The sequence below is a fragment of the Berghia stephanieae genome, chromosome 5, assembly GCF_034508935.2.
Source record: "Berghia stephanieae isolate SIO BIC M18660-M18661 chromosome 5, UCSD_Bste_1.3, whole genome shotgun sequence".
In the NCBI taxonomy this organism is placed as follows: domain Eukaryota; kingdom Metazoa; phylum Mollusca; class Gastropoda; order Nudibranchia; family Aeolidiidae; genus Berghia; species Berghia stephanieae.
Window position 1 is genome coordinate 26,749,833 of NC_088364.1, and position 13,367 is coordinate 26,763,199.

Sequence of the window (13,367 nt, forward strand, 5' to 3'; positions counted from 1 at the left end):
CAGCAGTGAACGGATAGCTGGGTCTGTTAGATTTGGCGGAAAGAACTTTGCGATAAACTAGCGCTCTGTCCAAAGAATAGCAAGTAATTGCTATTGTCCGTTTCACGCTAATTTACGCTATAGAAACCGGGATAAACTTCGGCTCCAAGGGCCTAATGGCTCTGAAAGACTACAATCTGTTAGGGTATTGTTCTCTTTTATACAACGCAATATCAACCAATCGTTACACAATGCACAGACAACAGCCACTCTATAAAGGAGAAATTACAATTTTTTTCCACAATGAGATAATGCTTTAACAGTCGGGTACACATTTGACATTTGAGTACGGTGAGAAAATGTGAATTAAGAGCCTTTCCCAAGGACTCACACTTTGAGCAGGTCAGAGCGGAACTCAAACCTTGGACCTACTGACCGGAAGGCTAGTGTCGATACCACAAGATCACAAAGCCGTACTTAAGTGTTTAGTCACTGTAGGAATTGTACATGGAGTTGAATAATGACAGGGAAGGATTTGAGTTATACTATACAACAAAATCAAACAAAACAAAAAAAAAGCTACCCCCCCCCCCCAAAAAAAAAAAACAAAAAAAACAAAACAAAAACAAACACACACACACACACACACACACACACACACACACAACACACACACAACACGTAGGTAAAATTTTGGCCGAAACTCGCTTCAAAATTCGATCGATTACACGACTTCATTGCCAAATCTCAACTGGGGCTGGGATTCCTTGAGGTCGCAGGTTTGAGGTTGTGCCAATATGTGGGTCATGTAATCGATCGAATTTGTGAAGGATCAGATTTTGGCGAAATTTCAAAATCTTTTTAGGCAAGCAGTATAAGGCTGACACCGGAAAGGGGGGGGGGGGGGGGGGGGGGGGGCTCAATATCTACCGGTATGGGTCTAGTGTATGAACGTTGTCGGAGGTCCTGTCGGCTCGCTCGGCGCATAGTTGATTCCCTGGAAAAGGTCTTTACTCACATTCTCTCACCGTACTCAGGTGTAAAATGAGTACCTGGCCGTTAACAGCGTTGCTCTGTCCGAAAAATTGTAATATCGCCTAACAGGTGTCATGTCTCTTCTACACTGTTACGTGTTGCTGTTGGTCAGGGACCCCTTGTAAAGCGCTTTGAGCACGTTTAGTGGATATTGCTCTATATAAAAGCTCAAGTTTTTGTTTGTTTTTTGTTTTTTTTTACTTTATCAATATGTGAATTTTTTTTCCAGCCAATAAAAAAAGTGTTTTGTCACTGTGCGAATTGTAGATTGTACATTGAATTGAATAATGACAGAGCGGGGGAGGTTTTAGTTCTACGACCTATAATAAGGGGGTGTGTCTGAATACCCGTGTCAACAACCCCTAAACCCATGAATAAACACTGTACAACACAGAGAAGCAGACACGGCAATAAATGTGACGTATCTTAAAAAACAGACAACACGAAATGACCATTCATGGTATTGATATACGTTTTGGTGAAATACTCACAACATCCGCCAGCTGGATATAACGTACCTACATACAAAACTATGCGTCATCTTAAACGTGTTATCGTCTGATTGATATGCTTTAGTGAGAATGTATCATTAATATGGCTAAAAACAATAACAAAGACCTGAATGATGTCAACTTCGTTCCTTTTACTGATGCTATCGTTTAGTTTAAAAAAAAACAACTCACAACATCCGACAGTCGGATATAGATAGTGTGCGCTTGGCTAAGAAACTCACAACATTGCCACCCGGGACTATAGCTGACCAACACACAAAACTATGTGCAACCATGAACTTTTATAGTCTGGTTAATACAGTTTTAGTGAGAATTACACCTAAACGTGGATGGCAAAAAACAATAATAAAGACCCGAGTGACGTCAATTTCATTCTATCTATAACGTACCAACACACAAAACAATGTGTAACCGTAAACGTTAATTTTCTGATGAATACAATGACATAAAAATGGCTGGCTAAAAATAATAAGCTGAGTGACGTCAATTTCGTTCTATCTATAGATTAAGGGATTACTACAACTTTTTAACCAAGTACTTTCCACAAAGAAGCAGAGAATAAATAACAATGAAACAATGGCATAGAAAGATAAAGGATTTGGCGTTTCGGCTCATTTCACTGTCGTATTTCGAGTCTCATACTTAATGTTTTGAATGGCGAACTCGAAACCTCCACATCATTTGTCTTTGAATATTGAATTGAAGAATCTATTCAATTTTTTAAGCTGTTTTTTTTTTTACTTCTTTGAGCTTCAATCAGCAACATTTGCATTATTGAAGATGCTATGGTTTCAACTGACGTGCACTTATTTGCAGGTCTGATAACCCACGTCCTTATGTTGTAATGGAAGTCTAAAAAAAAAAATGACGTGCAATATATTGTCCATTAACAACAATGTTAAACTTGGCCCATAAGTGGGTTCGGATGTCAGGCCTGCATATATGTACAGGTCGTTTTTAACGATCATAACAAAGACGCAATATTCAAATGTATAAATAAACAAATATATATATATATATATATATATATATATATATATATATATATATATATATATATATATATATATATATATATATAACATAAAAAATAAATCGAAGTCTGGTTTCAATTAACTTAAATGGACCTACCGTATTCGATTGAGGATCATTAATTCTCCCAGGGTTTGGCATCGTGTCGATACGAAAACACAACACAGACACAGCAACAACGCATTATTTATTTATAGCGTGTAGAGTGTAGAGCACGGTGCCAAGTTTATCTTTTTTTTTCTTTTCTTCTCTAGCTTCTCTTCTTTACCTAAGACCGCCCAGCACATAGATAGATACACTAGACACACTCGACTCAAACACCCCCTTCATTCAAGATGCAGACAAGTGGAGACTGATGGAACTGACACGATTCCGTCTTGAATAAACATGCATAATATATACAGTAATCCAGTAACGTAAGTGGAAGACAGAGGGCTGTAATTATCTAAGCGTAGAAACGTGACAAATTAGGGTACAGGCACTGGTGTAAGATAATGATCCGAAAACAAAGGTGTGGATGAAATAGTGCCAGACAAAGCAAGAAAGAAAAATTAAATTTAAAAATTTAAAAAAAAAACGTGCTAAAAATGAACCTGCATCGACTGGGGAGTGAAGGCAGTCGAGACAGGCTGATTTTATGTTGATGGTTTGTGTGTGTGTGTGTGTGTGTGTGTATGTGTGTGTGTGTATGTGTGTGTGTATGTGTATATGTGTGTGCATGTGTGTGTATGTGTGCGTGAGTGTGTGTCTGTGTGTATGTGTGTGTATGTGTATGTGTCGTGTGTGCGTGTGTGTGTGTGAGTGTGTGTGTATGTGTGTGTATGTGTGTGTCTGTGTATGTGTGTGTATGTGTGCGTGCGTGTGTGTGTGTGTGTGTATTTTTCTTTCTTGTCTTGTCTGGCACTGTTTCATACACACTTTTTTTCCAGATCTTTAAGGGTAAAAACGTAGATGTTGAAAAATGGCTCACGGTGTGAATAATTAGTCTGCTCTATAGTTTAGAATTTGAATCAAAAACCAGTGTTATCAATTAACCACAATCCTTAAGATTGTCCATATAATCTATATAGTAATCTGCCTAGTAACATTTCATTACAGACTATGATTATCCAGTAATTAAAAAGATGAGCGGTTAGCTTAGCCAGTTAACTGCAATACTCTGAAAATAGAAAGAAACAAATAAAAAAATAACAACAACTCGTATTTAAAAATTTGGCCAGAGAACTCATCCTTCGAATAATATCGATCGATTTAATTGACCCTCATCTTTGCAAAATAAATTATCCATCTGGGATTTCGCGAGGTTTGAGAGTTTTTGCCAAGAAGGGAATCATTCAAATCAATCGACATTTGAAAGAACGAATTTTCTGGCTATTTTTTATACGTGTTTTTTCAGAGTGCGGCAGCTAATTGGTTAATACTGAATAAAGAATTAAGACATTCTATAAAATGTAATCTGAAAGTATCATATTTTTCCCCAGTTTAGACTCAAGAACACAACAAACTGTCTGCTGTCTGACATAACTGTATAATGTAAAGAACGTTTTGATTTAATCCTCTTAGCTCCGGTATAACAAAAATGACACGCGAACTGGAAAATAGGTGAAAGTGAATGAGAATTCAGAAAGGAAAACATAATGTTTTCATTGCTCAAAATTGAGGCAAAATCAAGATAGCCCCGATCGATTCACACGCAAATGGGCCATGTATGAACTAATGTGAACTCAGAAGTTGAGTAGCTGGGTATGAGTTATAATAATCTGAAAGTACCAGGCGATAGACTTGCGTCCTATCCCAGTGGTAGGAAAGGATTGAAGAGGGGCTTCTCAAAACTATTCAATCTGTCGATTATAAATTTATACACAATTTTTTTTTCCTACACTGAAAAAAAAGCAAAGTTGTCTAGCGATACAGACACCGGAACAAGCACCAAATCCTGAACATGACGACTCCAAACGACTACATAATTCAGAAATAATTTAACCTTAAAAGACATTATTAAATTACAGAATAGAAATCAAATATATTCTGTGTTGGTATAACTTATTGTTTAATATCTTCAATGCCCAAACAGTGTTGAATTAAATATCATATCTACTTGAATCATAAAAAATCAGTTTCCAACCACTGAAACAGGGAACAACTAATTGATATACGGAAATCGAATTCGAATATATATAGATATATATATATATAACATTACAGGTATCTCACAACAAACCGGTGTAAGTACGATGGAACAAACTACACAGCCCTATCGATTTGTCTTAAAACTATTTAAAACAAGAATTGATAATCCATAAGAACAGTACATGCACATCAATAATAAAGTAAAGTGTATAAGAAAAGAACCACAGTTTGTTTTTAAAATAAATATATTAGCAAAAACACAAACTAACACATCGCGGCTACTTTAATTACAAACCACAAACTACAAACTACAAATTTATTATCTATTATCGACCAGCACGGAAATGCAATAACTTCACGATCACAACTATTAATGAAACGCGTCAAACTGGATTTCTTCGCGGACTGAGTGACAACAAACCGGCAACAAACGAATATTGCCGTACACTGACAAAACGCATTTTTCCATTTTGGACATAATTTTTAATATACTTCAGATGTCGATAAATTCAGCTAAAATTATGGCCTTAAACTTGTCAAACGTACTTAGCTCTGTGACTTAAAAGAAAACTCTTTGGTGAGTTGAGGGTCGTGAAAATTAATCGATTTCAGAAGTGAGAAATGTCTAGTTTAAAAAAAACGTTTTGTCATATTTAGGCCGAAAACGTACATGAATAATATAATAACGGTAGAGTACGTAGGCGGATACGTGGGCCAAGAATGCTGTCTGTTACTGTTATAGTCGGATATATTCAATAACCCACCAATCTCTGTTTACTGTTTGTATCTCATACCCTATCTCTTGTGTATACTTTCGTAGTTTTGAATAAACTACACTTGATCAGTGATGTAAATGCGTGATATAAATGCCATGTATTATTATTATTATTATTATTATTATTATTTATTATTATTATTATTATTATTATTATTATTATTATTATTATTATTATTATTATTATTGTTTTCAAAAAGTTGTTCGGTACGGAACAAAAAAAAAAAAAAAAAAAAAGATAAGCTAAATAATATGTAAAACCGTTAGATATGTTTAATATTTACCCTTACGTGTACATTTTTGCAGGCATGTTAGCCGAACGCATTTGTGGCTTCGTGGATAATATTTGCATTGGTTTGCGAGTATTTCCATTACAATGAATTTGGGTTATAGAAGGAACCGAATTGACGTCACTCAGCTCTTTGTCATTGTTTTGAGACATGCCATTTGGTGATTCGTTCTCCCTAAATTATATCAATCAGTCTATAAACGTTTAAGGATATACATAGATTTGTGTTAGGACGTTATATCCAGCTGGCGGATATCATGAGTATTTTACCTAAACGCTAGCACCAATAAGAACACATCATTTGACCCCCCCCCCCCCCAACACCCGCACACACATCCCCAGTACTTTAATATCAGTGTTCCTTCATATTTTTGTGATGCTGCAAGCACGTGTCGCTGTCGGGTCGTCAACATCTTCTTCTTCTTTAGGTTCCATGCCTGGTCCAGGCTTCGGATACTGCATGAATTATCTCTCTCCATTCCTCCCTGTCTCTTGCTTTTTCAAACAGCTCTTGGATTGTTAGGTTAGTGAAGCCCTTCAGTTGGTCTATGAGTGTTTTTCTTCGTCAACATATGAATCGGTAAATCAATCGTCCGCTAAATTAAAATCAATCAATTATTCAAGGAATCAACAACTAACAATGATCAATAAAACAACAATTCGAAAACTGAGTGAATCCATTCTCAACACTAACGTATTCGTTGATGACCTATCTTTCTCTCGATCTTCAAGTTACTTTGCAAAGTTACAAACCTATGGCCCCAAGTCAAAACCTTACTTACCTACAAATGCCTTTATAAAGCTTATGTCAACATGTGGATTTATACTCGATACACTGACATTATATTGCTTACATTTCATCAAAACACATATCACACTTTCCTTACTTACTTATTGTGCCAACTATTAATTTATCTTATCTACTTTTTAAAAGAATCTGAATATTTTCTTAAATTAAAAAAATATTTAAAAATCACAAAAATTGGGCTTTTTAAAATACATTTGTATATAGGGCAATATCTACTTCCACTAAACGTGATCAAAGCGCTTTCAAACGGTCCCTGACCAACAGTAGCACGTAATATGTAGAACGAGACATGACGCCTGTTAGGCTATATTACATTTTCTTCCAAAGAAGAACAAAGACAACGCTGTTAACGGCCAGGTACTCATTTTACACCTGAGTACGGTGAGAGAATGTGATTAAAACAGCCCTTTCCAAGGATCAAACTCGAACCTAGGACCTTCCGATCCGAAAGCGAGTGTGATACCACAGGACCATTGAAATCAAAGGCCAAAAATGCTCTTTAAATCAATAATAAATAAATGATACATAAGAAATATGAACATTTAGATAAAATATTTCCATTCAACTTGCTTCATGCGCTTTACAACGCTTCATGTCTTTCCCTTGCATGCTATCTGAAACAAATGGCACGTATGACGTCACTGACTATAGTCAGATAATTATTCACATCTGAATCAAGTGGGATAATGTTTAACTTACTTACCCAAGAACACAACTTTGGATGTATTTGACCATTTATATATAAAAAAGATTATATCGACTGTTTTTAATGAGGAAAGTGTCCTTACACTCAAAACATCACGACAGGCCTATTTGGTTATCTCTCTAACTACTGACCTAGCGATCTGTTGATCCCTGTCTGTGTTGATAGTACGCGCTTTAAAAGTAAACTACTCACCATTTCTGCCCACCAGATCAATCGTTCCAATATATAAAAACATGTGTAAACAAACCCTTTAATGTATAACATTTAACTGAGATAATTTAGCGAGAACTACGAATCACCCAAGAGACGGTTTAAAACTAATAACAAAGAACTGAATGACGTCCCTTTATTTGTTCAATGTGTTTATTCATGAAATTGTTTAAGTTTATCGTTACATCTATGGTGGGCGCTTTCGGGGTATTGATTGCTGTTAGTGCTAAATGTGTACTTTACATTCTACACGCTTTGTATAGATACACAATAACTTTGCACTGTATAGGACATGACTCATTACAGTAAAGGTCTTTTACTCCAGAAATAGCAGCATAAACTACTCGAACAAGGTTCACGAAAAGCAAAAGAAACGAACCTGGGATAAATTAATTCAATTGTGTGCCACGCGTTGAGAAATGAAAATAATTTGCGAACAAAATACTCAATAGACATCAAATGGGAGAGATGGATAGATAGGTAGGTAGGAAGAGAGAGAGAAAGAGAGAGAGAGAGAGAGAGAGAGAGAGAGAGAGAGAGGAGTGGGATGAGAGAGATGAAGAAAATGAGAGAGGAGTGGGGGATGAGAACTGAAAGAGAGAGAGAGAGAGAGAGAGAGAGAGAGAGAGAGAGAGATACGCGTACAGCATCTAGTCCGTTTTTGTTTAGATAAAAGTAAATTACTTTTTATAATAGAGTTATGTTGGCAAAGTTTGTAGCATCCATAAAAACCAAATACTAACGAAAGAGTGAAAATGGAGAGACTTCGTATGGGAACAAAACAGACAATGGACTCCATTGAGTACAGCTGATACAAGTTATTTTGCATTATATTTTATTTGTTTTCCACGTTAATTTGTGTATTGTTGTGCTGACGAAGGGTTTGTACCCGAAACGTCCATTGTCTGTTTTGTTCCCATACGAAGCCTCTCCATTTTCACTCTTTCGTTAGTATTTTACGATCACCGGCTTCAGACAGCCCCTACCGTTTTCTCATAAAACCAAACTAGGATGGCTGTGTGTGTATGTGCGTCATCTCATGTCATGCTCCAGTTATTCTTATTGGGATATCCTGGCCTCAAGTCATAACACAACGACCAGTAACTGTACAAATACATATCAGTACCAATCGCCGAAAAGCCTTAATGGCCCGATAAGATGAAGAAATGACCTTTATTATGCTCTTGTTTTCGTTTCTTTATTTCAACAAGCATGTGCAAATTATTTGGACAAACATGTCAAAGAAATAATGACCCAATCAGTAAAGTATATACATATATAGTTACAAATACTTTGCCTGCATTGTATTTCGACCATACCGTTTTAAAGTTTAAGAATAACGATCGGCAGGCTGTCCGAACTATACAATTAATTGATTCAAGAAAATAAGGCATCTATACTTCACGTGCGGCTTTGTCGTGTTGTTGTAATATTATGACAAATTATGACACTAGCCTTCGCACCCGTAAACTCCCGTTTGAGTCCCGCTCTTGGTGGCGCAAAATTGAGTCCGAGGAAAAGACTCTTTACTCACATTCCCTCACCGCATTCAGGTGTAAAATGAGTAACTGGCCATAAACAGCGTAGTCACTGTAAAAAAAAAAAAAAAAAAAAAAAAAAAAAAAAAAAAAAAAAACCAGAAAGAAGTTAAAATAGCCGTGTTGGCGTCATGTCTTGTCTACATGTTAAGGGTTACTGTTGGTTAGGAACCACTTGCTTTGGGTAAGTTTAGTGGATATTGCGCATTACAAAAGCTAATGTTGTTTTGTTTGTTGCTTAATTAAAATTGGAAGGTGCTTGGGATATTTATGGTAATACAGGTCCTGTGAAAAGAGTAAGATGTTCGCCTACAACTAACAAAATGATAACACTTAAGAAGCACTAGTGAGAAGAAATTCTACAAGACGGAAGAAAGATTAGAAGCATACATCCATCTTCCCGTGATCAATTCAAGCAGAGTACGTTCTCTGATTCAAGTCATGGGAATGAGTTATAAAATTGACTCTGTTTATCTTATCCCTCACATCACATCACGGCTCCCACAGACGAGTAAAAAATAGCACTCAATGCAAACTTTATAAAATACAGTTAACGACCTGTTCCTGTTACATCAGACAGGTAAAAATTGTTTCTGGCGGATGCACTGAGTGATCTATGCACAACTAAGTCACATGAAGTTTTACCGAGTATTCGCTTTTTGAAATCTGTGTAATCATGGGAGAGAACCCTGAGAAATAAATGAAACACTTTATTTTACACAGTTCCTTCCCCTGACAAGTAAACTTCGCTGTTGTAAACATTGACTAAAAGACGAAACCAAACGAGAACATCCCGAGTCACGCGTTGATTGAGCATCGTTTCATCATTCTTTAATGAGTTATTTACTTTCCGCACGGATGAAATTGATCACAGGATATTCATTCAGTCGTTCACAAGTGAATTAAAAGCCTATAATTAACAAAGTTATCTCAGTTTCTGTAGGAACGTAACTGATTTAAATGTTGGTTCTTAACAGAAAGGGGAATCACGGCAGCCCAACGAGGAAGCATTCAATTCAAATACAGTTTGACCTGTTTCGAATCCGTATGACTTCGAGGTTTTCAAACGCCGCCCCCCCCCCCCTCTTTTTTTTCTGCCCACTATCACTGATTTGGGGGTTAGATCTAAATTATAATTATTGAAAACAAAAAACAAAAAAACAAACACACATAGATAGACTGGCAATCTGTTGAAGGAGTAGCGATCACCTGTTATTGTCTTTTCCCATAATTGATTGCAAACAGGTATATATTGATAGATGTAACACGAAACGCAGGGTAAAATCAATTAAAAAAAAAGACACTGTCACACTGACTCGGGTTTGAGGAAACATAATTTTTAATTTGGAAGGTTTTTAAAAAACTCTGAATTGATTTGGGTTTTTACCCCTTTATCACGGTATTGGTGTCCTTCTGTACATTCATGTTTTCATATTAACTTGGACATTAACCCTACGATTTCAGGATTTTATTAACCCACACTTTACTCACAGTAAGTATTGCATAAATTTCTTGTACATGTCTACACCTCTGTTATTTCATTAAATTTTATGATTCAAGAATTGTGAGAATGTTTTGGAAAAGTGACATTTCTTAGTAGTAGAAGATGATTAATTTATGAACGATATACCAAGAGGCATAACTCATAACATTTGATGTTGTAACATGTGCCCTTTTCTCCCGGGTGGTCTTCAACTGTGTTCGAATCTGGGACCTGAGAGGATTAATTCCGGACTACGACATGCTTTCTACATACGACGCGGATCCATCGAATTTTCTGACATTATAAAGTGTTCATGATGAGCGATTTTACAAACAATGGATCCATAAATAGAGTTGTGCTACTATAGAGCATCAAGACAAAACAGGTTTACCGTACTCCATAATTTTATGCTCGCAATATATATATATTATATATAAATATATATATAATATATATATATTATATATATATATGTATATGTGTCAATGTGAATGGTTCAGCAATCTTTTTTTTTTTTTTTTTTAAAGCGAGAGCCAATGTTTGAACAGATGTTGTGGCTTGTCCAATCAGCTGGGCACGTGACGACGTAGAAAGCATTTAAGAAAAGAGGACACACAACAATTTATACCACTGTTGTGGACGTCTGTTTTAAATTTAGTTAACAATGTGAAATTGAATGTAAGCTTCAATTTAATATACGAAAATAGATAAAATGGACGTTTCGGGTTTCCCTTTTATTAACAAAACAGGATGAATGAAACACTACAGACGAATGAGATAATTTGGTGTCTGTAGTGTTTCATTCATTCTGTTTTGTTGATAAAGGGCAAACCCGAAACGTCCATTTTATCTGTTTTCGTATATCAAATTGAAGCTTACATTCAATTTAACTTTGTTATTTATTTCTTCGAGGTTCGAGCAGCAACATTTACATTACCCAGTTATAAACATAGATACACCATTCTATATACATCATTTAGGTGGATTTACCATGCTTTAAGCCCTTCATAATGTTTCATTTTCTCTTTACCGGGCAGGCCATATTTCCAATTTAAACATTACCAGTCACATGTTAGGTGTCCTCTCGTACTAACAATCTTTACCAAAAACAAAAACGTCCCTGCCTAGAACCAAATAGTCATTCACACGTGAGTCGAGTGATATTCATGTGACATCGTGTATTCAGACTGTTGTTGTGCTGATTGCGATGATTCCCCACGGCAAAAAATGAGCCTTTGCGCGTATGATAAGTTCGAACAAAACAAAACAAAACAAACAATAATACTAATAATAATAATAAAAAAAGAAACAGAAATGAATATTCATTTATTTTATCGTTTTTACATCGTAGGTGGCAAGAATAAAAAAATCGATTTATATAAGTCATATCGATCGGAGAAATATAATCTAGCAAAGATTCTGTCATCCTTTGGATTAAATTTCGAAATTAATCATTGCAATCCTACGCTTCGTGAAACCAAGCTGTCCTAATGATACTGTCATCTGATTGCATTTTATGTAGATAGATTTGATGTAACGAGATAGATAGATAGATAGATAGATAGATAGATAGATAGATAGATAGATAGATAGAGAGAGAGAGAGAGAGAGAGAGAGAGAGAGAGAGAGAGAGAGAGAGAGAAAGAGAGAAGGGGGGGGGAAGAGAGAGGGAGAGAGAGAAAGAGAGAGAGAGAGAGAGAGAGAGAGAGAGAGAGAGAGAGAGAGACGGACAGACAGACAGAGATAGATATATAGAGAGAGAACGACGAGGAAGAAGCAGAAGAATATCAGGCTTAAATAAAATAAAACGATCCAAATCCCATCCTTACTGACCTCAAGCACGCTCAGATCTCCAGCGATATCCAACGGTACAAGGGTCTCCTCACTGACACTGCTCTGGAAGGACGGCCGGTGGGCTGGGGATGATACATGATGAATTGGGGTCAACCAAACAATTCACAAACTTGGAGAGAGAGATAAAGTGAGTAAATGGGAATGAGAGAGAGAGAGAGAGAGAGAGAGAGAGAGAGAGAGAGAGAGAGAGTAATGGGATGAAATGTCAAGTCTCTTTCATTCCCTTGCACGTACACACACACACACACACACACACACACACACGCGCGCGCGCGCGAACACACACACACACAAACACACACGCATTTTATCTATAATGTTTTAACTATTATCACAATGTAGTACATATAACATATTTCGTGTTTATCCGAAAAAGGCCAAAGGCCAAAACGTCGTTTGTTTTATGTTGTTCCCTTACGAGTCACATTTACTCACTTTATCTTTCTCTCCATCTTATTGGCTCATTTAGGCACCTCTAATTTTTGAATTCACAAACTTAAAATGTACCCTACCGTGTCGAACCGGTATTATGTTTGGAAGATTTGGATGGGAAAACAGTCATGATTCCACCCAATCTGACGTCACAAATTATTATTGTAAACATGATTTCATTACGCGTTACTATTTATAGGGAAGTGGGGGGTACTCATTTCACACCTGAGTACAATGAGAGAATATAAGTAAAGAGTCTTTTCCAAGAACTCAACTATGCGCCACTAAGAATGGGACTCGAACCCTGGACCTTCCGATCCGAAGACGAGTGTATACCCCAAGACCACATAGCCACATTCCGATACATTAAACCGTGTTAAAACGCATCATCTAATTTCGATACTATGCGATTATGTAAAATACTCACAACATCCGCCAGACGGATATAACGTACCAAGACACAAAACTATGTGTAACCTTAACGTTAATAGTCTGATTGGTATACTTTTTAAGTGACTTCTAATCATTAAAATGACTGTCTAAAAACAATAACAAAGAGCTGAGTGGCGTCAATTTCATTCCTT

At 36.4% G+C, this 13,367-nt stretch overlaps 1 protein-coding gene across 5 annotated transcripts in view; it reads right to left on the bottom strand.

Annotated features, from left to right (window-relative positions):
- Window positions 1–13,367, bottom strand: part of LOC144972678 (rab11 family-interacting protein 4B-like) — a 113,847-nt gene that overhangs the window by 48,550 nt on the left and 51,930 nt on the right. For 3 of the 5 annotated variants that reach the window (XM_078914191.1, XM_078914190.1, XM_078914192.1), the window contains exon 3: window positions 12,331–12,413. In XM_078914191.1, the coding sequence (XP_078770317.1) occupies window positions 12,331–12,413 (83 nt within the window). Of the gene's footprint in view, window positions 1–2,657; window positions 3,005–12,330; window positions 12,414–13,367 lie in introns of those variants that run through there. The other 2 variants (XM_078914194.1, XM_078914193.1) reach the window with 2 other exon arrangements.